The sequence below is a fragment of the Medicago sativa genome, chromosome 8 (assembly GCF_051527215.1).
Source record: "Medicago sativa cultivar Bolivia chromosome 8, Bolivia_mono, whole genome shotgun sequence".
Lineage (NCBI taxonomy): Eukaryota > Viridiplantae > Streptophyta > Magnoliopsida > Fabales > Fabaceae > Medicago > Medicago sativa.
Genome location: NC_140756.1, coordinates 41,200,020 through 41,224,805, shown reverse-complemented (window position 1 = coordinate 41,224,805; position 24,786 = coordinate 41,200,020). Strand labels below are relative to the sequence as shown.

Sequence of the window (24,786 nt, the reverse complement as noted above, 5' to 3'; positions counted from 1 at the left end):
AATAGTAAATAAAATGAAGAAACTTAGTCAACATCAAATGACTTAAACCTCAACTTAATCAAATAGGGATAAATAATTTTTTGATTTCTATAAATATAACGAATTTTGTTTTAAAAAAAGATATATTTATAAGAACTAAAAACTTATTTCACCTAATAAAATATAAATAGTAATTAACTTAAGCCTTGTTATGAATATTATAAGTTGATGACACTTAGCTGCTGGTTTATTGAGTCATATTATTGGATCAAGTCAAACCATTAAACTTATCTCATAAGTAACATTATTATGCTTATATCACAAATTACACATTTGTACTTATCTCTCAAGTCATATAATCATACTTCTTTATAAATAGGGACTGCATGTAACATAATGGTACATCATAAGAGAATAATATAATCATCTCTCTTCTCTCTCTTTCCTATCTTCTTCTCTACTTCTCTTTAATCTTATTCTTATTCTAAGAGTTTCATGAGCACGAGCTTACCAACTGGAGTATGCAATTCTTCATAACCTATTTTTTTATGTAAATAAGTTTTAATTTTGTATCAATGATTATAGGTTAAACATTTACGATTCCATCAATTGGAATCAATGCCTTATAGACACATTAAATCATTATTATGTGAATTGTATTATAAAATTCAAGAGATCTATAATGTTATTCATGAAGAACTCAAAAGCGTAGTTCGTGAAGAACTCAATATTATTCTTTGTGAATTCATGAAGAAATACAAGATTCTGAAATGGCAAATGGCACCAACGAAAACATTCCACAGGCAAGATTTCATGATACACAATTAGCATGGATACATAAGTGTAACGAAACTCCTCATGGATGTCACATGCAAGTATATGAGTACGACCTAGCTCCAACTGAATGCCGAAGTACAACACAACTCCAGCCGAACGTCGCATGCAAATGATTCTAGAATTAACCGCTCTGCAGAGTGTTGTGCGAAATTGTGCCGCCTCTACATAAAGGTATCATAATCAAAGTATGCCTCCTATACACAGGAGTATCATGAGCAAAGTGTTTCTTCTCTACACAGGGGTAGTATCACATAACTATGATGTGCATGAGTCTACTCATACATTTTGAGACTTTAGGGTTTTTATGACGTTTGGGGTTTTATTTTAGTCATGGAGATTACCGCAATCGATTGTTCTATGTATGTTTGGTGCCCTTGTAAGGAATCAATTGTTTTCCAACAAAGATTTTAGGGTATTTTTGTATTTCAATTATTAGTGTTAAGACAAATATTAACATGTATGTCTTTCCTCTTTTTTATTGTGCTTAATTGTATATTTATTTCATCATATTTGGTTGTAAATTATTTGGGATACATCAAATAAAGATTTAACCAATAATATTATTCCTCTTGTAAAAAAAAACTAGTAGTATTATTCCTGTTGTAGTTGAATTATTCATATTATATTCAGATTTAACTGATTTTTATTTAGTTAAATATTTAAATAATATTGCAATAAAGAAAATTTTGTACTTACAATAGTTTAAACGAAGGATATAATTGCAGGAATGAAAAAGACACCCCAAAATGAACAGATTTTGACCCCTAATTTTAACCCCAGATTTTGTTGCAACTTACAAGTGACCAGATTATATAAGGTGATGCAGCTACTAGCTGTTTTATTTGCATCTCATGTTAATTGTTCGTCAACTAAAATAGAATAGGGCATCCATCATCATTCATAAAGTTTGCAAACTGGTACATCAAGCTATCAAAACAGGGTTGCGGTTTGAGACTTTAGAGACATACCATCCTTTGGAAAATCAACAGTGTAATAAAACATGTTGGACACTTTGTCGCAAAACATTTCAAAGAAAGCAAAATGGATGAAAAAAAAAATGAAAGAAGTTGGCAAAAATTTGTCGTAAGTATCAAACTGAGTGAGTAAACAACCGAAAAGAGAGAAAAAACAACTTAGTTAACAAACAAATCCCACCCACACAGACAATATGTAATTGATTATTCTCAACCAATTATTTAACTTTAAAAGATAGAAATCATTTGGTTGGTTTCGTTATAATCAAAATAATCAATTTAGAAGTGACTTTCCACTTGCACCTTTTTTTTTTTTAAACAGCAAATATTATTAACGACAAACGGGTGCAAGGCGCACAAACACATTCGCGAACAAGCCGAAAAGGCAAAACAACAATACAAAGCTAATGATGACAATGATAGAGATTATCAATGTAAAAGTTAAATGGATGGAGCAAATAAATGAAAGTAACAACATGAAAACAAAGGAAGGCAGAACGCATGATTCAATCATTGTGTATAAACTAATTCAACCTTTGTAACAAAGGCCTCATCCAGAGCCAGAAAGCATAAAGTACATAGAGGCTTTGTAAAGTTAACTAGAAGCTTGTCAAACATCAAAACCAAATGAACGCAACAATGCAAAACTAATAACTTCTGCCCCTCAAAAAAAATATTCCAAACAAAATCTCTGAAATTATCATTGTAATAATAGACTCTTACTATCACTGCCACTATATCAACAAGTAAGAACCGTTGTTAAAACCAATAAAAGCAAAGGAATTAGCATCTTCAATCCTCTCCATCCAATCCAATATCCAACATTTTCTTTTCATTATCTCTTTGCAAAATTCTTCATATTTATACCTCAGTCCCGTGATCCCATTTACAAACTGCAATTCACTTAACAGTTTCTCTGCCTCTGCAAGAATCAATCATCAAATAATCAGTAGAAAAATTAAAAAAACAAATCTAAATTTCAAAAACAAAATAAAAACACAAAGAGGAAAAAAAAAAAAGCGAGTAGCGTTGCTGGTGTATCTGCTAACCATAAACCAGGGAAAACAGCCTGAAAATAAAACAATGTAAGGAAGAGTTTTCAGAATAAATCAGAATACGAAGGTGTTGGTAGAGAAGGAGAAAATGAACGAATGAGAATCATACATCCATTTGTTTCTGAACATTATTTGGGCCTCTTCCTGGGCCTACGATTGGGCCTAGAACCATGCATGACAATTGACGAAGATATCTTCTTCTATCTCTTCCTTTGAAAGAGCAATCTAGAATTTAAATAAACAAGTAAAATTCAGATCATGTCTATATTGACACAGTTGCAAGACTGGGAGTTTCTGTGCAATTACAGACTTTGAGATGGATCAGGTTAGAGGAGTCGCTCAAAACCAGACCAATGTGTTACTTACTCCGGAAGCATAATACCGGATGCCTATTTTTTCAGAACAATATACCCCCCAAGGCTTTATTTTAAAGGAGCCGTTTGGAAGGATATTTGCGGAAAAATCCCGTCCGGAAGGATAATTTTGCCAACAAACTTAAATTTGGAGTTCTTTTAATGCAATAAAAAAATTTGTGAAAATAATTTCTGAAAATTAATTTTTATTTATTAGAATGAAGGGTAAATCAGGTAATTCATATGGTTTGGGGTTGGAAGGAGATGTTTCCAAAGTCTAAAGTGAATCCGATGGCAATAATAGTGAGCTATCATTGTTTCCAAAATCAAAATTTTATGAAAATGCCAATCGAAACATGAAGTACAAAATTGGACAATAAGTTAAAACCTATATTGTCAATCGCAGATAGTGGAAAACATCCGATTGCAAAAATTTCGACACGCGATAGTGCTATAGCGCCACAATAGCTGCTATTTGATAATATTTTATACTAAATAATGTATCATGGAACAATAGCGGTTTCTCCAAATTCTGCTACGCTATAGCGGTATAGTGCCGCAATAGCTGCTATTTAACAACACTGTTTAAAACTGTTGCTGAAACACATCATTGTTTCCAAACTCACAATTTTGTGAGATCAAAGTACCAAATGCATAATTTCCATTTTGGCTGGAAACTAAAGGCCAATAGCTCTATATAAAGGGGGGGCTGCTGCTAGCTAGAAGCTATTGATACTTGATACACGCGCTTCTAGCTAACAGATTACATCACCTGAAATTTCGAAAATATACTGATATTTTCAGCTACAACTTATCATTAGCGTACCTGAAATTTGCAAGGAAGTCAGAAATAAGCTGATAAAATTCACATTAGCATACATGTATCAAATACCTCATGAATATCTTTTCAAAGGAAGTGTTGGCCTCCATATCTCAATTCAAAAGCTTTATGGACACGTACGCATTACGACCCACACTATGTTCAAATGAAACCTTGCAGGGGAAAGGAATAAAACAGAATTATTTGAAAAACCACAAAAATCATATGAAGGAGTTGAGATGGAGGAGTGTGTGGGAGCATTTGAAAATGAAGAAGCATGAGAGAGAAACTAAATATGTTTTCAAGCTAAGGTGGTCAAGGGAAGAAATTATGCTAAAGGGTCCTAATATGAATGTGAATTTCATCATGCTTCAACTATTGTAACCTCAATTAGAAGTTAAAGCAACGCGCTTCACTTCATATGTGTTGGCGTGAAATGACAGTGTTGAAAAACTTCATTGTATGTATCATCGACCATCCAACCTCTACATAAATTCTTCATAGCTATCACAGGGTATAACAATTACTAAAGCAACCAACTAGCACAAGAGACGGATGAAAAGTTAATATGAATTTTCAAGCTAAGAACGCAGTCATTTCAGGTGAATTTAAAAGTTAATGTATGAATCTTCAAGCTAAAACACAACCATTTCATTCAAATTCAGTAGGGGAATTTTTTCCCCTTACATCAGATGGGAACTAGTAAGAAAGCATACCAACATTTTCATGACTCCTGTGTCTGAGACATGGTACATAATCGATCAAGCTACTGCATAATATAAATTAGGGTTGTGTTAACCGGTGCCCCCGGAGCACTGGTTAAGGTATCTAAAAAAAGAAAAATTAAATTGAAAAAGATACTTTTTTGACTTTTGAAGCATTGATTACACAATTATCAATGCAAAAGCTTCTATTTTTGCTTCCTTAACCGGTTAACATTTTCCTATAAATTAAGAGGAATCACATCATTCAGACTAGTGCAGTTTGACTTTCTTATTAAGACTACAATAATTGCACAACATTAGGAATCGTATCATTCTTCTGACTAGTGCAGTGTCACTCTCTTATTTGTCTATTTTGGTGAAACCTGCCGCAATTGTTTAATTGGTTCCATGCTATTATAAATTAGTATTGCTTCATCGCCAATACTACATCTTTTAGTTAACTATCTCCAACACATTCAAACTAAAACTGGCTTTGGCCTTTAGCTGTTTTCAAGGGCCATATGATACCTACCTGAATCAATTCAACTGTCAACAAGGGTTTGAAACTTGACCCTCATTTTAACACTCCGATATCGGTCATACCCAATACCAATCTTGCTATGCATCAACTTGATAGCCAAATCAGCATTCCCAGCTTTCCTCAAGGAATGAATCATCACAGTCCTAATCTTCCCAGGTATTTCTCTACCTCTATCAACAATTCCATCAGCCAATTTACATGCCTCTTTCACACGGCCGGCTTTACACAGCGCTCCAATCATATCTTCATAAGCCGTTTCAAGAACAACCCCCATAGGTGCAAGCTCATCCAACACTTTACAAGCCCTCGCAACCTTCCCCGAAAGACACAATCCAATCGAAAGAGCCCTGAAACAGGCAACGTTCGGTGTTATCCCTTTATCAATCATCAAATCCCACATCTTAACCGCCTCTTCATTCCTATGCACCCTAAAAAGCTCACTGATAAGTATAGTAAACGTATACACAGTCTGCTCACACCCATCGCGCTCCATCCTCTTAACCAATGCAAGAGCATCATCTATCCTCCCACACTTACAAAGTCCATCAATGAGCGCATTGTAGCAATACGAATCCGGCGGACATCCCTTCTCAGCCATTTCATCAAACACCTTCTCGGCTTCATCAACTCTCCCCGCCTTCCCAAGCCCATCAATCAAACTCGAATAAAACACAGCATTAACAACAACACCATTCTCATTACAAAACTGAAAATAACTCAAAGCTTCCTCCACTCTCCCACTCTTACACAACCCATTAACAATAGCACTATAAGTAACCTCATCAGGTTCAATCCCATCCATTTTCATCCTCTCAAACAACCTCAAAGCCCCATCCGAATTCCCACTCTTCCCATAACAATCAATCAAAGCAGTATAAACAGCCTTATTACCCTTACAACCATTTCTAATCATATTCTCAAACAAAGCATACCCTTCTAAAACCTTCCCCATTTTACAAAGCCCACATATCACCAAACTATAACCATGAGAAGGAACTTCCAATCCCTTATCTTCCATCTCATGATAAAGACTCAAACAAAAATCAACATCACCTTCAGCATAACAAGCCTGCATTACTGTCATATAACTAACAACATCAGGCTCCAAGTTAATAACCTCCATTTCGCGAACCATCTCAATCGCCTTCCGCGTTTTCCCCGCTTTACAATACCCTTTGATCATAGTATTGTAAGTAACCACATCAGGCTTAGTTCTACCTTCCTTCATCGCGTCGAAAACACGCTCTGCTGATTCGATAAAACACGAACCAACAAGTCCATTCAAAAGCGAATTATAAGTAAAAAGACTTGGTTGAATGTTTTGCTCATTCATCCCACGCCATACCAACAAAAGCTCGTTGACCAATCCGGCGTTACCAAAGCTTTTAATGAGAGAATTAGCAGCTGGTGGTGTAAGCGGGAGACGGTTACGTTGAAATTCGGTGAAAATGTTTAAAGCTGCTGCCGTGGTGGTGGTGGTGGGGGAGATGAGAAGAAGATTAATGATCGAAACGTAGCAATCGAGAGAATGGGAATAGTTACGTTGATGAGAAGCCCAAGAGAAGAAACGAAGGGCGGTGTGGTGGTTGGTAAGGGAACGGAGAGTATGAGCGACGAAGGAAGGGGAAAGAGTGATGAGGAATTGGTGGCAGAAGGAATTGAGATTTGATTCCATGGTTGGGGAATTGTCAAGGAGGTTGAGGATTTGGGAGAACCATGGAGAAGGTTGTTTAGATGAAACGACGACGTCGGAGAGGTCGCAGAATGGTTCGATGAGTTCTGGGGGAGGGAGGGATTGGGATTTGAATGTGCGATAAGAGGGTGTTGGTGGTGTGGCATTGTGGCGATTTGGGGGTTTAAGGAGTAAGTGAATGGAAGAAAGATGTGTGGTTGTTGAAGGTGAAGGTTGTTGAAGTAGCAGGAAGGGGATTCTTCTTTTCATTACTGTAGTCCACTTCAGAGGGTTTATTTTCGGAGAAGAGAAACACTTTGACACTGTCCTACTCCCATTTCATGAAGCCCCCCCGATGCGTACCAGTACCACGCGGATATGCAAAATTTTAATAAGATTTTTACACCAAAACTTTTTTTAAAAAAATATTACACTAAAACTTGTATATGCATATAATCGGGGGAAAAAAAACATCATGGTCACGATTTAAAAAAAAAAATATATATATATATATATATAATAACACATGTGATTTAAAAAAAAAAAAGTTAGGGTAAAAAAAACAAATCATATTTTATTGTCATTATAAGTCAAGATATAAAAGGATTATTAAAAAAATTTAAAACAAATTTTGTCTAACGTTGATCGATTCAATATTCTCTTTTATTATCTTAATCAATAAACATACAATTTAAAATGGTTCGTCGAGAAATAATTCTACATATTTTTATCTTAAATTGAATCATATACATCTCTGCTGAATTTTCACAACATTATCTCATATTTTTACTCCTCTTCTTTTTTTAAGATGTGTATTTGTGGAGTACTCCACCCGTTCCAAATTATAAGTCACTTTAGCAATTTCACATAAATTTTGAAATGTAATTAATGTTGTATAGAAAAGAGTAATTATGAGTTATTTTACAAAAATGTCATTCGTTAATGGTATGGAACATAGATTTAAACAATTGAAAAAAGATAAAGTAATAAATATTGAAGGGCTTAATAGGAAAATAAGTATTAATGATTTATTGATATTGTAAAATGACTTTTAACCTGAGAAAAACAAATTTTGTTGGAATAATATATAATTTAGGCGGAGGGAGTATGATAAAAAGGAATTGTATAATTTTGATACTTTGTGTATGTATCCACGAGAATCCACAGTGTATCGATATTCAGTATGTATCAGACACAAATATGTCTTCATGCTTGGAATATCCGAGCTTCATAGCTCCCATTTCATTTCTTTCTTTCATTTCTTTTTCTTTTTCTTTTTCTTTTTGTTATTTTCCGATTTCCAGGAAGAAGAAAAAAGTGTTGGTACTTCCAGTGGCGTATCCAGGACCCTGCACTAAGGGGTGCAAATTTTTAAACCTCATTAATCATTAATATTATAAATTAATATATATTGATCTACTCATTTCTCTTAGTAACTACTCCCTCCATCCTTATATGTAAGCACCATTTGTCTCTAATAAAATGGTGCTTACATATAGGGACGGAGGAAGTAATTAGTATGCATCGACATCACAATGTGAACTTATTTCACACATGTGTTAAATAATGTGTTATGGCATCATTTGATGTGAGCGAAAACACATAAGTTATCATATTCATTAATTTATATTAAAGCACATCATTGAATGCATGTGTAAAATAACTTTAGAGTATGTGCAAAGAAAGTAAACTCTTTTCTTATTAATTTAAACTACTAAATTTACATTTGTGTTACTTTCACCCAATAAAAAATTGAGTTTTTTTTATTCTTTTTAATAAATAATCACATTAAATTTTATGATTTTTAACAAAGTGTAAATTCAAGTATTTACCACTAGGAATTCAAAAGAGTAATATCATTTACATCATATACACTTTATATGAAAAAGAATAAAAATAGAACTAGAGAATAGAGAGTGAAATGATTCCTCTAAAAACAAAGAGCAGAAGGATTTTTGTTTTGAATAATATACATCACGTAACTTATTTGCAAAGATATAACAAATGTGTTTGATTGGTCTAATGGGATGATTAATTGTAGATGAAGCCCTGTACTATAACATGAATTCGATACCAGGTAATTTGTTTTTGGCTTTTAAGTGATAAAAATCTTCCAAATAATAAAATAATAACACTTTAAAAATTAAAACATATGTAGTACTGGTGGTACATGTGCACGTCAGTAAACTCAGTATGTACACACACCAATCTAGTCAGACGCACTCTAGTCTTAGGTGAGGTGCAAAGCAAGAATATCAGGGTGTGCAAATAGCAATGAATGTAGGAAAACTGATGCAAATAGCAGAAATCCAGGGTGTGCAGGTGCACACCCTCAAAGCCACCTAGCTCCGCCCCTGGGTACTTCGTAGTTCGGCCAAAAGTTAAGTAAAGTTAGATCAATAATTGTTTCATCTAAATATCAAATTTGATTCTCCTAAATAATTTGTCATTGATCGAGCTAATTAACCACTTGAACTCAAGTTCTTCTTTTTTCCATATTTTTTTTGTTGAGAGGGATTAAGAAAACTTTAATTCATACTCCATCCATTCCTTAATATAGGAGCATCTAACAAAGATCTTGCACATGTTTTCTTTGAATGTCCATTTATGATTCAAGTGTGTTGGTTGGTTGCCCTTTTGGACGTTGTCGTCTTGTCGATCAGGCTATACATACTTAGGACTCGGCGGTGAGTGTCATTTTTTCTTATTAAAACAATTTCAACCGAAGATGTCTAATGGTTACTATTATGTGGAGTGTGTGAAAACACCGTAATCTTAAACTTTTGCAAAATGAAAATGAATTATCTGTCCTCAAAATGAAAATGTCAAGAACTAATTTGAATTTTACTTTTGTCAAAGACTGAATTGGATGTCAGAAAATTATGATGGATCAATATGGATTTTCACTAAAAAAAATTCACATTAAGAGTAACAATTTTTTTCAAAACTCGATATCCAACCAAAGACTGACTAATTCCGAAGGTCTAATTCCATAGTCCACTTAGTCTTTAGAGTGGCAATCTTAGGCTCTGTTTGGTAAAAATAGCGGATAGCTTATAAGCTAGCTGATAGCTGATAGCTTATAGCTTATAGCTGATAGCTGATAGCTGATGACTTATAACTTATAAGCTAATTGAAGTGTTTGGTAAAATTAGCGGTTCAATAGCTGATAAATGTAAAATGACATAAAAGGACATTTTTAATTCATAACAAATTTATTCACTAAAAGGACATTCTTATTAAATAATTTTATTAACTAAAATTTTATTTCATATTCATTTTTAATTTAATATTTTTTTAATTGATGGATGGTCAAAGGCCAATCATTTTAATATTTCTACTACACAAAAAAATTAAACGTTATTATAAAATTTACTCAAATAGGAAACTTTTTTTTTAAAGGAGAATCGTAACTTTCATATCTCTTCCTATAAAACATACAATTTAATTTATTTTAGATTATAAATAATAATAAATAAGAAAAAAAATAAAGGCTATCGAATAAAGAAAAGAAATTATGTAACAAAAAAAAAAAAAAACTGAAACATTGATGGTTAGTGGCCGGTACCCAATGAGAAATTGAAAATAAAAATACTCAGCTGCCAAGTATTTAAACGTTACTCTCTCGGATATATAAAAAAAAAATAGAGGGTAAAAGTGGATTTTAATTAAAATATTAAGGGTAAAAATGTAATAAAAGATGATAAGCTATAAGCTATAAGCTCAAACGCTACTTGAAGTAGCTTCTGAAAAATAGCTTATAAGCTCGTGGAAATTCGTGAAATAAGCTATAAGCTCGTGGTAAAAGATTGTTACCAAACAGAGCTTTTTTTGTCAAACGAGCTTATAAGCTATAAGCTATAAGCTATAAGCTCATTTGGCGGGCTTACCAAACAGAGCCTTAGATGGGCCTTTCTACGATTACAGACTTTATAAGCCCATAGACCAAAGCGTGTCGGTTCATTTTCTCGATTCAACTTTCCATTTCCATTCTCGTTTTCTCTCTCTCACCGGAAGAACATTTCGCGCCAAAATTCCACCGATTTCTCTCTCAGATTCCATTCGAACCCTCTCTTCTTCCTTCGATCTTCATTCTACTCTCTGTTAAGTGCTATGTTCTTCAATCTCTTCCTCTATTCTCCGATTTCTATAATGTTACGCAAAAGAAAATTCTCAATATTTTTAACTTGTTAGTTATAATTTTTTCAAATTTTTCGTTCAAAATTTCATAGTTTGTCGTGTGATTTTGATTTCTCCTACTTTTTTTTCTCTCCTTAGTGCAGATTTCGTGTTCGGATACGGTGATTGAATTCAAGCTCCGCGGAAACGAAGAATTCAACAAGCAATTGGCGTTTTGGTAAATTGTCAGTGACGATTCTGAAGTATTTGTTTTATTTTATCTATATTTATCTGCAATATCTATGAAGTTTCGATAAATTTGTTCTTCTGGCTATTTAGGTTAAAGTTTGAAGTATTTGAATTTGAAATCGAAATTGAAATTTTAGAAATTGAAAATATGTGTCATCCTTCTAGCCCTAGGTTAATTAAATTATGTTTTGCTCCTTGATTATTTGTGAATATTTGCTATTTGGTACTATTGGGTGAAAAGAGAGATGATATAGTTACTTTACAAGAAAGATAAAAACAGAAATCATGCAAGAGTGTAAGAGAGAAAATAAAAAGATTCTTTCATTAAAGGTTTGAAAAAGCTTTTTGTAACATCTAATATTTTCAATATTGTGATATTTATGGAAATGAGTGAATAATTTGTTGATGATACAAAGGTGAAGGAATGTATGTTTGTCATGAGACTTTTGGTGTAGGGCACATGCATTATGAAGTGTTTTTCAAATCTTCGTTGGTTAATCTGCAATTAATTAACTCATTAGTACTTACAATTTTGTAGAAAATAAAAGTGCTGATCAGAAGATAACGATTTGTTGCTTGTTTGTGTTGATAAATACATACAAACTAGTTCACTTAAAAATGAGAGCCGGTGTTATTAATTGGAGTCTGTGTGCGTATAGGTTAGAATGCGTAAAATAAAACAGAGAGTGAAGCGGTTACAGTTCAGTAAGTTAGGTGTCTGAACTTTAAACTGTGAATTAGTTTGTTTGTTTTTCAATCATATAAGCAGTGTTTGGTGTTTAAGTTTGTTTCTGCTATTAAATACGATTACTAGTAGGCTATGACAGTCCTATGTTTCACATCTTTGCTTAGGTAAGCATCAGTTAAGGATCTAAATTAGTGTTCAAAATTTTCATCCGTTTAAGATTTAAAGTATTTAATCTTTATTCATTAAAAATAGTATTATTCTGATTATAAGATGTATCAATGTTTATATCGGAAATTGTTTATTAAGATGAATTCTTACATTCTTACTTTAGTTGTCCTGTTACTCGACTGATTTGTAGTACAGTCCATATATTTTGTATTCAGCTAGTTATATTTAAGTTGGAAGTAGTTGGCTGCTTTAACCGAAGAAGTATTGTATTGATTATTATCGTTTTTATCATAGTTGTTTCTGGTGTTGTCAAGTAGCTGCTATAGAAATTGAACATATCACTGTTGTTCCGTGATACACTATTTAGCACAAAGCATTGTCAAATAGACACTATAGCGGCACTATAGCATTGTAGCGTAGCAACATTTGAACAAACCGCTATCTTCAGCAATCTACAATTGACAATACTGGTTGTTTCGAAGATTATGCCTGCTATTTGAGTTTATACGCTAGCTCTTTTCTGCCTTTGAGAAATGCCACTAGTTGAATTGATCTATGTAGCATCCTGATGCATGGTTTTGTCTTGCAGGTATGTCAACCCTTGGACATGTGAAAGTAGTATCTGACTGCTGAAATGAGATGCAATGCATGCTGGCGAGAAGTAGAAGGGCGGGCCATTTCCACAACATGTGGTCACTTGCTGTGTATCCATTTGCCAGCAATTTTGTCCCTGAGTTCCTTAACTTCTAACAAAATAAAATCAAAATAGTTCATATCAAATTAGGTAGATATTCCCTTTGTTCTGTTATTCAAGTGGTTAATTCACATATTTCTGGTTTCCTTAACATAGTTAACAGGCACAGAAGATGCCAATAAGATATTAAGCAATGATGGAGCGTGCCCTGTTTGTGATCAAGTCCTTTCAAAGAGGTAAGGATTCTATTGGGATCTGTTGCTTATATCCAGACAAAAAAGAACTAGTGATTTTTGTTTTTTACATGATACAACACTAATTAAAAAGGTCGTCCAATTGATGCACTAATCATCCTTAGCGATTTGCACGTGTATTTGTTTTGGGTATTCTATCATTTATCTAGAGTATATGTTGTCGATGTAGATCCTCATAAATATGTACTAATTAAAAAGTCGTCCAATTGATGGCACTAATCATCCTTAGCGATTTGTACATACATTTGTTTTGGGTGTGCAATCATTTATCTAGAGTATACATTTGTTGTCAATTTAGATCCTCATAGACATGGTCATTTGGTGGCACTATTATTCCCTCAACGTTAATTACCAATACTTGGCTGAAATGTGATGTTTCTGTCATCGTTGTAAATTTGGGTTGTCAATTATAAGCTTCATGGATTACTTGTTTTTGTCTAATCTATGTGTTTCTCTTATCAGTCTTATGAAACCTGTGGATGTCAATCCCAATGATGAATGGGTCAATGTGAGTAAGCATTCTCCGGTGCACAGCTAGTAAACAGTTTAGATATTTTCTGTAATAATTTGAAGGATATCATTCCCTGTTAATGTGATGTTTTCCTTTGCAGATGGCCATGGTGGGAGTGTCTCCACAGATATGTATCCTTTATGCCCATTGTTTAGAAGGCACTGCGTAGAAAATTTGAAATTAAATTTTGCATGTTATAGCATTCTGTAGTATCTCAGGGGTTGACAAACGTTAGCGAAGGGGATATTCTGAAATTAAAGAACTTAAGTTTACATTTGACCAATTGTTTTACCTTAAGAAAATTTAGTAATGAAGAGTGCATATAAAAGTGTGATGTTCTACATTGGGCAAAAAGAACTGGAGATGCAGTGTAAGATGAACAAGATTGTTGGACAGTGCCGGCAGAAATGTGAGATGATGCAAGAAAAGTTCACAGAAAAACTAGAGCAGTTGCATACTGCTTACCAAAAGATGGCCAAGAGGTGCCAGATGATGCAACAGGAAATTGAGAGCTTAACCAAGGACAATCAAGAACTTCAGGAAAAATTTGCTGAAAAATCCAGGTCAGTCTCAATCACTTCTCCAGCTTGTAAAAATCAAATCTCCTCATCTGTTGATTCTAAGTTATTTCTATTTCAGGCAGAAGAGAAAATTAGATGAAATGTATGACCAGCTGAGAAATGAATTTGATTCCGTGAAGCGGTCTGCCATACAGCCTGCAAGCAACTTTTATTCCAGAAATGAGCGTGATTTGTTCTCCAACCCGCCCAACATATTGGATGATAGAGAAACTGGTCGAAAAGGTAATCTTTTACTCTCAACACTTACATTTCAGTTAGCTTTAAAACCAAATGAAGTATCTATAATTTAAACAAAATAATGAAAACATGATGTTATGATAATGACCTTATTTTTGCTTTTAGATGTTTCCAAAATTAGATAACTTATTTGTTGCAGGTCCACCGGTATTCACTCCTACCACTCCAGGACCAAGAGAGGATGTATGGCCAGCGAGGCAGAATAGCAATAACTCTGGTCATTTCGACATATCTGTTGGCTCACCAGCAAAACAGACCATCATTGCAGGGGATGCTGGGAACAGAAGGGTTGGTGCTCACCCTGTTTTTGGCCCTGGTGCTACTAGTAACCCATCAATGAATTTGAGGAACTTGATACTGTCTCCAATAAAGCGACCTCAGCTCTCACGTAACCGCACCAACCTATTCACGTGAGGAAAAAACTCAAGTCTGCTGCTAAGTTGGTCTACTATACACTTCTTAATCTTCTTGTATTTTGGTGTTTCAGATTGTAGACTCAAGGTCAAGGAGGCCAACCTTCTATGCTGTGTCAGTTATGCGTTCTGATTTGATTCTGGCTTCAGTTTCCTTGCTCTTTTATTTACCTTTTAGTTACAGTGAGCAGAGAAAAACGGTTCTAAAGTTTGCATATATGATATTTTAAACTTAAGACCTTCAAATTCTTATAGACAAAGAAGAGCTGCTAGCAGGAACAATGTATATATATCATTTCTTTGCCTTGTCAATCTATAGATAGATAATTCCCAGCGTAGTTTATGTGCGGTGATTGGTGAAACTGAAAACTCAAGTGTGCCGCTGAAAATTTCTCAACTCTGAAGGAGCTGGCCCATTTTGTTTCTATTGATTGAGTTTAAAGAATGAAATCAAGCGTATTCTTTTTTTTTTTTTTTTTTTTTGAAGAAATCAAGCGTATTCTTAAATCTTGTTTTTAGCCCCCAATTTCCTGGTTTCTTAAACAATCGAAATTGGCTTTTTTATGAATAAAATATTAGATAAGGAATATATGTATCTGTTCAAGGTCAAAAGTCTAACCTTTTCTGTTAACTCCCCGTATCGAAATTGGTTTCTTAATATATTAAAAAAAAAGTGAATATATATAGTTGTTAATATAATAAAAAAATTACAAAATAAATTCAAATGTACTTCTAGCACTTTCGGTTATAAGACATTTTAAATTTGATCTTTGCATATTTTTGGATATTCATCGTCATCATCTTATAAAGTTAAAGACCGTCATTTTTGGCTAATAAACCTTCATTTGATACTTGTGACATAAAATTATGTTAAATTTTTAAAAAAATGATTAAAAAAGACAAAATCATTTCAATTATTAACCCAAAAATTCATCTCCTCTAAATCTACCCCTAGCCGTCTTCACCCTTAGAAAACTTCTAATCGTTCTATTCAGGTAATCACTTGTGCATTTAAGGTCGTCCTATTTCAAGTTTTGGTTTTCTATGCATTTTGTTTTAGTCTAGTACAGATTCTAAACCTCTGTTATATCATTTTTAATTCAAAATCTATTTATCTAATAGATTTTAGAAACACATTATACAAAAATATAAATATAATAACACGTCTCGCATTAGTTAGTTTAACACAGAAAAACTGATGGAAATTTCTCTTTAGACACTCAGTCAATCCGAACGGTAGTTAACTACAGTTTAAAACACTTTTTAAATTGGATGAATCGAGAACGTTTCAACCGATTTTAAAAGTATTGAACAACAGTTAACTGTTGTTCGATAGATGTCTAGGAGTAATCATTGGGTGCCTAAAGAGCAACATTCAAACACATCTAGTCTATTCATAGAACTGTTAAGAAAGGGCGCAACACATTCTCATTCACCCTTAATTAAGGAAAAAAACACGGATTCTCATTCAATACTTACAAGGCTACTCATTATACATATTTAGAATAATTGCTCCTGCATTTTTTTTTTACCAAAATTCATTAAATAATAAACACACTCCATCCACCGTTAAATATAAGCCATGTTACAAATTACCTATATTAAAAAAAGTTGGTAGTGTAGTTTATTGTCGATATTATTTTTACAAAAGAAAACTTAATGCATTTCATTTTAAATAAAAGTAGGGATATATGATAGAATTTGAATAAAAATATGGAAACTAAAATGACATGAGTTGCCCTAGCTAAACTATGAGAAACTTCACTTGCTTGTCAACGAATGAACCTCCAATCAGAGGTTGCTAAGTCAAAAGAAAGTAAACGTCGAAAATCATGAATAACCGATCCAAAATCTAAAACACCGAATCTACTACCATAAATACCATCAACCACCACTTATGAGTTCATCTCAAAATCCACATTCAACAACTGATGATCACGCATCCATCAAAGAGCAGAGAACATGTCAAGAGCCTCCCTTAAATCAACATCCAATAAAGGAGATAGTCACTCTCTTTTAGACAACACAAATCATACTTTGTCATCCCGAATACACATACGTTGATATGGATGTGCCCCTTTTGCTAATTATTTTAAATGGCATAAAACAAAATGTTTTGTTTCTCGAAACTTTTTCTCTATTGACTTATTGACTCAATTTGATCATTAAAATGACAAACCTATAAAAGGTTGGGTAACTCAACTAGTTTGAACTAAGAGAAAGGAGTTAGAGGTCTTCGGTTCAAACCCGAACAAAAAATCAAATATTAAACTAACAAACTTACCACTAACATTTGCAATTGAAAAAAAAAAGAAAAAAGATAAACCTATAAGGAGGCAATTTACTAATCTACATATGGTTCTGCTGCAGAATCAACTATTGCAGCCTCTATAAATAACAAAGGAGGTGATATGCCGCATTTCTCTACAACAAGTATATGTTTTTTGCTAAGAATATGTTGATAGTGTAAGCATATGATTTTGTGGACTAATTTTGCTAGCAACACTACACCTAAGTCAATTCTTACTTGGATATTTTTCCGTCATGGCAATCAATGATGCTATTTTTCCTTTTTTTTTTTTATAATTTAAATTAAACATTTTGTGTTTTGTTATTTGTTGTATTTTGATAGAAGATGAGGACTGCGACATATAAGAAGGTGGTTCCTCATGTTAGACTTCGAGATTTTGAAAGTCCACTTTGTCCACAAAAGACTTCTTAAGCAACTAGAGAACTGAAGATAATTTGTGTCTACTCCAAAGACGATCGTAGATATACTCAATGGTTCATCAGTTTCAGTACCTGCTATGTTTTAATTTTTTTTTAACAATCCTGCTAAATTTGAGAAGGTCAATACCTACTATTATATATGTTATGTTTCATTGTAAGAAAAATGTTATATTTCTAATTAGAAATCATAATTTTTGTTTAAGAGTAATTCTAGGGCCACACCCACTAACACTCTCTTTTAACACACCCAATAAAAATTAGCCATGTGTAGATAGCCAATAAAAAAAAAAGTGTTTTATTTTGACTCAGACGGTGTATGAGTCAAACCTCTAACAAACGTAGTACGATATAATGAGGGTGAAGTTTTTTTTCTCCAAGTAATTTTGTTAGATTATGTGGCTCTAATTCTCCACTTTTACAAGCCATTATGTTTGACTTACTTTTTTTTTGAAGGAATTTATGTTTGACTTACTTATGAGGTAGGTTACTCTTGGATTTAATGTGCCTACAATCTTTGACCAAGAGAAATCATAATTTCCTTCCAATATGTGCCTACAATCTTTGACCAAGAGAAATCATGATTTTCTTCCAAGCTCCTACTCTAGGTGGATGTTCCAACTTTGATTCCTTCACTCTTAAGTTATATGTAAGCAACATGAAAGGCTTTATAGATTGAGATATCACATAACAATTAACACACTTTGTAACATACACTTGAGTGTATTTTTGGTGAGAATTCTTGTTCCATTTTAGAGAGTATTTTAGGAGATATTGAGAGAAAATATTGTCCTTTGTCCTCATCACTATAAGAGGACTTGTTGTACTCTTTTCTTTTACATAGTGGAACTTTGTTCGTGATCACCCATGGTTTTTTACTTCTCATATTGAGGAGTTTTCCACGTAAATCTTGTGTGTTATTTCTCTTGTTATTTTACTTACTTCTCTTTAATTCCCAATTGCATCGATCATGTGCTTCCGCATTGCGCTGATATCCCTAACAAATTTATTGCTTAGAAATTTACTTATTAAAGTGAATAAGTGTGATGTTTTGAGTTTGAACCCCGACCTTGAGATATATTATATGATGTTCTTGTCAACTGACATAAGCTCACGAGACTAAGCGCGGTTTTGATACTTGTATATTACGTGTAACAAAAAATATAATTGTATGAAATTAGAAAAAGAAAAGGTCGAAAAAAAAAAGTTTGATTACCATAAATATGTCTTCAATAATGTGTTGTCATATCAATTAACAAATGTCATACTAACTAATGTCTTCGGATCACAAGTTAAGAAAATCAAAAAGAAAAATTTGACATCGAAAACGTCATTTTTCACACATTTAATACTTTAACTATACAAGTTCTAAGATTTGTATACTATGTTGGTTTACTTAGCATTTTTCCATTGATAAATATGACAATTGTGTTTCAAATTTTCATATTGGTTAATCGGTGTGAGTATAGATCATTCATTGAATATATTTGAAAAATAATTTTATTCTAACCATGCATATATTATGATTAAAAAATAACCCAATTGGATTAAACCCAGCAGAAGTGGAGTTAGTCCGTCCAAATTTTGACATCGTGATCAGGCGAAACCAATACCCGACCCGCATTCCTCTTTCCTTTCAACATAGTAACACACCAGCCCTATTGGAACCGGACCCGGCCCAGTTTCCAACAAACCACAATCGGGTCATTTCTGTCAGTCTCTCCCTCTTTTACCACCTCTCCAAACCAAACCCTATCATCCATCGTTTTCTTCCGGATCGGACCCAACCACCTTCCCTCTCTTCTCTCTCTCAGAGTAAGTCTCTCTCTCTCTCTCTCTCTCTCTCTCTCTCTCTCTTCAATTCAACTTTCTCTTTTGGAATTGCATCATTTCATTGTTAAATTTGCAACAACTACTCAAAACACTTTTTTATTTTGTATTTCTGGTTTATTTCATTTATTTGTTTCTTCAATTAGCTTGAGACCTAGTTTGTAATGTTTGTGTGAGGAATATTTTGTGGTGTTTTTATTCAATTATTACCTGTATTTTGGTGTGAATGTGTAACAGATAGCCACAATAGTCTCTTTTTTTTTTTTTTTTTTTGGTTCAAACCCGGACCTTGCATATTTTACGTTGTCCCTACCAACTGAGCTAAGCACATAGCCACGATAGTCTACTCTATGTATGAAAATTTCAATATACTTAGTCAAAATAATCTCTTACGTTAAAATGATTCGTTAATATAGTTATATTAGTTTCCTTAAAAAAATATAGTCATATTAGTCATTAATATAGTTACTTAAAAAGAGTTAATGTCAACATTGAGGACTATTGTGACTATTCGTTACACATTCAGGAAACCAAAATGGCTATTATTATTATTATCCGTTGAAATATTAGTAAGGTTGTAAATTTAGGTTACAGTCATCCACAATCTCGGCCTTTTGGAGTTAAAGTTGCTTATCTGTTCTTGATTTGTAGTTTGTTAAGTTTACACTTAATTTGCATATCCCCTTCATGGTGTGTACTTTTTGTTCTTTTATTTTTGATGGGTCTAGGTTTCTTTAATGTTGAGTTTGTTTGAGTCAATATATGTCTAGATTCTGATTTAAAAAACTCATGGTTTGTTTTTGCCATATAAGGAGTATGCTATGATTTCACTTTTGAGTCGTGTTTTAAATTTCTGTCCACAAATGTCAATATTTGGTTTTCACAAGTTTCTTCAAATGCAATTGTAGATGCATTGGACATATTTTCTCCTTTTTTCTATGATTTCAAAGATTATAATGCAATTGCTCTTGACTGATGTAATGTAACTCGGTCGGCCTTTTAGTCTCTTATAATATTACTGGTCTAAATTCAGTAATTTATGTTTGATGGGATGAGCTTAAAGTGTAAGTTTTATCCCTTTATGTCTGTTTTTTCCCCGCTTTATTATTCACAAGAGGTTTACAATGATTTGGCTTTTTGACTAGATTCTACATGCCCTTTTGTTCAATCAACTTGAGTTATTTCTCGTGTAATTTTGTTGTAATTTGACACATCACATTGTTTTGTTTGACATACAGATTCAGGTTGCTCTCAACTCTCAAGCCTATGCGATGGAAATATCAAATGATTCAGAAGCTAAGAAACCAAAAAGGTTGACATCTGTTGTCTGGAATCACTTTGAAAGGATAAGAAAAGCTGACATATGTTATGCTGTTTGCGTGCATTGTAACAAGAGACTTAGTGGATCAAGTAATAGTGGAACTACTCATCTAAGAAATCACTTGTTGCGGTGTCTGAAAAGATCAAACTTTGATGTTTCTCAACTACTTACGGTAAAGAGAAAGAAAAAAGATACTACCGTCAGCCTAGCAAACATTAGTTTTGATGAAGGTCAGAGGAAAGAAGAATGTATAAAGCCAACGTTCGCCAAGTTTGAACAGGAACATAAGAAAGATGAAATCATTAACTTTGTAAGTAGTAAATTTGACCAGGAGAGGAGTCAACATGATCTTGCTCGCATGATCATATTACATGGATACCCAGTCACCTTGGCTGAACAAGTAGGGTTCAAGGTCTTTGTGAAGAATCTCCAGCCTCTCTTTGAGTTTTCGCCAAACAGCGGCGTAGAGATTTCTTGTATAGAAATCTACAGGAGGGAGAAAGAGAAAGTGTTTGAGATGATAAGCAAATTACGTGGCAGGATTAATCTCTCTATCGAAATGTGGTCTTCGGCAGAAAATGCCTCGTATTTGTGTCTATCTGCGCATTATATTGATGAGAAATGGACACTGCAGAAGAAAGTTTTGAACTTTCTTACACTTCACTCTTCTTACACTGAAGACTTGCTTCCAGAAGTGATTATCAAAAGTCTCGATGAATGGGATATTGACTGCAAGCTATTTGCATTGACTCTTGATGATTGTTCCGTTGATGATAGCATCACTTTACGAATCAAAGAGCGTGTTTCTGAAAAAAGGCCTTTCTTAAGTACTCGACAAATACTCGACGTGCGCTCTGCAGCACATCTCATAACTTCTATTGTTCAAGATGCCATGGATGCATTACATGAGGTGATCCAAAAGATTCGAGAGAGCATTAGATACATTAAAAGTTCACAAGAAGTGCAAGGAAAATTTAATGAAATTTCTCAAAGTGCTGGGATCAACTTTCAGAAGGCCTTATTTCTTGATAATCCACTTCACTGGAAGTCCACATTTATCATGCTTGAAACTGCACTAGAATACAGGAGTGCGTTTTCACTCCTCCAAGAACATGATACCTCCTACTCATCAACTCTATCCGACGAAGAGTGGGAATGGGCTAGTTCTGTTGCTGGATATTTAAAACTCCTAGTTGAAATTATGAATATCTTCTCAGGCAACAGATTTCCTACATCCAATATCTTCTTCCCTGAGATCTGTGACATTCATATTCAATTAATTGACTGGAGCAGAAGTTCCGACCATTTTCTTAGACTCATGGCTTTGAAGATGAAATCCAAATTTGATAAGTACTGGAGCAAGTGCAGTTTGGCTTTAGCTTTAGCAGCAGTCCTAGACCCTCGGTTTAAATTGAAGTTGGTTGAGTACTACTACTCGCTGATATATGGAAGCACTGCTTTAGAACGCATCAAAGAAGTTTCTGATGGTATCAAAGAACTTTTTAATGCATATTCTATCTGTTCAACAATGGTTGATCAAGGGTCAGCCTTGCCTGGAAGTAGCTTACCAAGCACCAGTTGTGGTTCCAGGGATAGGCTAAAAGGTTTCGACAGATTCCTTCACGAGACATCTCAGAGTCAGTCCATGACATCAGACTTGGACAAGTATTTGGAAGAACCTATCTTTCCTCGTAATTCTGATTTTAACATACTGAACTGGTGGAAAGTCCACACGCCGAGGTACCCTATTTTGTCTATGATGGCACGAGATGTTCTTGGGACTCCAATGTCAACTTTAGCACCTGAGTTGGCCTTTAACACAGGGGGCAGAGTGCTCGATTCTTCTCGTAGTTCACTGAACCCAGATACACGGGAGGCTTTAATATGCACACACGATTGGCTCCGAAATGAATCAGAAGGTACATTCTTACTTGACAGGTTCATTTTCTCCACCTTTAGAATAAGAGTAATGCTTGTTGGTGCGAGAAAACGAAAACGAATTTTGACAAAGCACAAACAATCCTTGTATTCTGCTCAGTGGAAGTGTTGTATGTTTATTTTTTATTATTAAAAATTAATTTTTAACTCCAACACCCATGTATGGAAGTGTTGTATGTTTATTTTTTATTATTAAAAATTAATTTTTAACTCCAACACCCATGAATTCCGGCAAAAGGGAGTTATATGTATTACCATTCTATTAAAACAATACAAGTTACATGATTCAATTACCCATTCGCCGTTTTTCGCACATGCATGGTTTGCACTAAATAGTAATACTCTTAGAATAATCTTAAATTTTAATTTATGGCTTATTTCTTATTGCATCTGTGTTACTCTGACATCTTATCAGGTTTAAACTCATCCCCAATCCAATCTATTCCACCCATTCTTCTTGAATCAAGTTAATTTTCCCAGGTATTCTTCTGTGAAACTTGTATCATATGTTCTTAATCTCTCCACTATCCGTAGTTCAACATTGACCGCGCTACTCTTTCATGTAAGAATTGTTAATTGTACTGTTAACTGTACTGTTGTTCTCCTGTGTCATTTCTTGTTGGGAAGTGATATATTGAAAATATTATGTAAGAACCCAATGTATAATATTCTTAGAATAGTGAAGTAGATTTTTTTTCGTATTTACAGCTAACGCTGTTGCTTAGCATTCAGATGTTTTTATTGGAGTTTCATTCACATGAATCTGATTTTGTATAGAGGGTTGCATGCCCTTGATATCAAAGTCGTCCCTTGCATGCTTCATTGTTCCTGCTATAAGAGTGCACAAAGTGAATGATCTTAATGAATGAAGATCTTCAACAATTGCATTATGGCATAGTTGTTAACTATCATTTCATCTAATCACATCTATCAAGTGAAGTTTCTATCTACACTTGCTCCCTTGACCAGTTATATAATTACATATGGTAGAGTAATTGAATTGGAACCACTTCCTTTGTTCTATATCTATTGATGTTTAAGGCTAGTACATACAAATTAGGAAAAACAATTAACTATATATATGGACTATAATAATTTATTAAAGAAATGTGAATACTTTCTTCACTGTCTTAAAACAATATGGTATATTATTAAAGAAATGTGAAGTATTTGAAGGGTAGGGATACGAGTATTAAGGTTGTTACCCATAGGGGTATGAGTTTGTTTGTGTGTGTGTGCGTGTATTTCCTTCAAACTGCGGGTACATGCACGGGTACTATAGTTTCTACCAATTGCCACCATCACATAAGTTCCATTTCGTAGGCAGGATAACATGCTATGTAATAAAAATTGCAATAAATATCAAAATACCCCTTAAAAAAATGCTATGTATATATTTCTCTTCTCTCTTTTCTTTTTTGGGTTGTTGCTTAAAATACCATATCTGAAACTCTTCAAAAATAAATAAATAAATAAATAAATACCATGAGTGTCATGGTTCTCGATTGTAACTGGAGATTCCTTAATGGTCCTGCCTCCTGGTATGGTGGTTGTTTTCTGTGGTAGAGGAGTTGGAATAATGTATCTCTCCAATGGTGATTTTGACAACAACTTGCTGTGGCCTGGCGTTATGGAATGGCACTACAATGGTGAGTTCAAAGTCGGATGTTGTCACACATTCGGTGCTAGCTCAGTTGTAAGAGCTTAGTCTTGTAACTTTGAGGTATTGAGTTCATTTTCTTGGGGTCCCTGTTAGTAGACAGTGAGATCGGTCTCATGGTTTAATTGACGAGTTTTTAAAAAAAAAACTTTTCGAAAAATTGTATTATACTTGATATTAATTTTCAATCACGAGTAGAAGCGAGATAGCGTATATTAAATGTAATTTTAGCAAAAAACAATATTTCTAGCTTCTAGGTGAAAGTTGGAATTCTTATCATATCACAAACTATAAGTTTTAAATAACTTGGATCAATTGTACAAAACGACGGAGAAATAAAAAGAAATGTAAGACCAACGATCTTGTATAGGGCAAAATGTTTGAAATGAATGATGGTCTCTAATGTTTTATGTGTTACCAAAGTAGCACTCAAGTTAAAGGAATTTTTTTATAGGAGTGGC

General features: G+C 33.8%; 3 protein-coding genes across 19 annotated transcripts; 2 read left to right on the top strand and 1 right to left on the bottom strand.

The window, feature by feature from the left end:
* Positions 1 to 2,292: 2,292 nt before the first annotated feature.
* On the bottom strand, positions 2,293 to 7,296 carry LOC146899150 (Pentatricopeptide repeat (PPR-like) superfamily protein). Of its 8 annotated transcripts, none has more exons than XM_085732956.1 (4): positions 5,255 to 7,296; positions 2,955 to 4,191; positions 2,840 to 2,859; positions 2,293 to 2,712 (listed from the first exon to the last, which is right to left on the bottom strand). In XM_085732956.1, exon 1 carries the CDS (start codon positions 7,203 to 7,205, stop codon positions 5,265 to 5,267), a length of 1,941 nt encoding a protein of 646 aa, XP_085589082.1. In that variant the 5' UTR covers positions 7,206 to 7,296; the 3' UTR covers positions 2,293 to 2,712; positions 2,840 to 2,859; positions 2,955 to 4,191; positions 5,255 to 5,264. The 8 variants fall into 8 exon arrangements, with proteins under 8 accessions (XP_085589082.1, XP_085589084.1, XP_085589083.1 ...); XM_085732958.1 differs by having other exon boundaries at positions 2,293 to 2,859; positions 2,955 to 4,024; positions 4,091 to 4,191; XM_085732957.1 differs by having other exon boundaries at positions 2,293 to 2,859; positions 2,955 to 3,970; positions 4,091 to 4,191.
* A 3,601-nt stretch (positions 7,297 to 10,897) lies between these two features.
* On the top strand, positions 10,898 to 15,187 carry HEI10 (RING/U-box superfamily protein). Of its 10 annotated transcripts, none has more exons than XM_085732449.1 (10): positions 10,898 to 11,038; positions 11,219 to 11,299; positions 12,749 to 12,863; positions 13,017 to 13,089; positions 13,570 to 13,615; positions 13,719 to 13,749; positions 13,926 to 14,181; positions 14,258 to 14,421; positions 14,606 to 14,846; positions 14,924 to 15,187. In XM_085732449.1, exons 3-10 carry the CDS (start codon positions 12,794 to 12,796, stop codon positions 14,928 to 14,930), a joined length of 888 nt encoding a protein of 295 aa, XP_085588575.1. In that variant the 5' UTR covers positions 10,898 to 11,038; positions 11,219 to 11,299; positions 12,749 to 12,793; the 3' UTR covers positions 14,931 to 15,187. The 10 variants fall into 10 exon arrangements, with proteins under 10 accessions (XP_085588575.1, XP_085588571.1, XP_085588568.1 ...); XM_085732445.1 differs by having other exon boundaries at positions 11,214 to 11,292; positions 14,576 to 14,846; XM_085732442.1 differs by having other exon boundaries at positions 11,214 to 11,299; positions 14,576 to 14,846.
* Positions 15,188 to 19,333: 4,146 nt separating this feature from the next.
* LOC146899148 (zinc finger BED domain-containing protein RICESLEEPER 1-like) lies at positions 19,334 to 23,377 on the top strand. The gene is made up of 3 exons (XM_085732438.1): positions 19,334 to 19,391; positions 20,645 to 22,646; positions 23,081 to 23,377. Exons 2-3 carry the CDS (start codon positions 20,678 to 20,680, stop codon positions 23,134 to 23,136), a joined length of 2,025 nt encoding a protein of 674 aa, XP_085588564.1. The 5' UTR covers positions 19,334 to 19,391; positions 20,645 to 20,677; the 3' UTR covers positions 23,137 to 23,377.
* Positions 23,378 to 24,786: the final 1,409 nt, after the last annotated feature.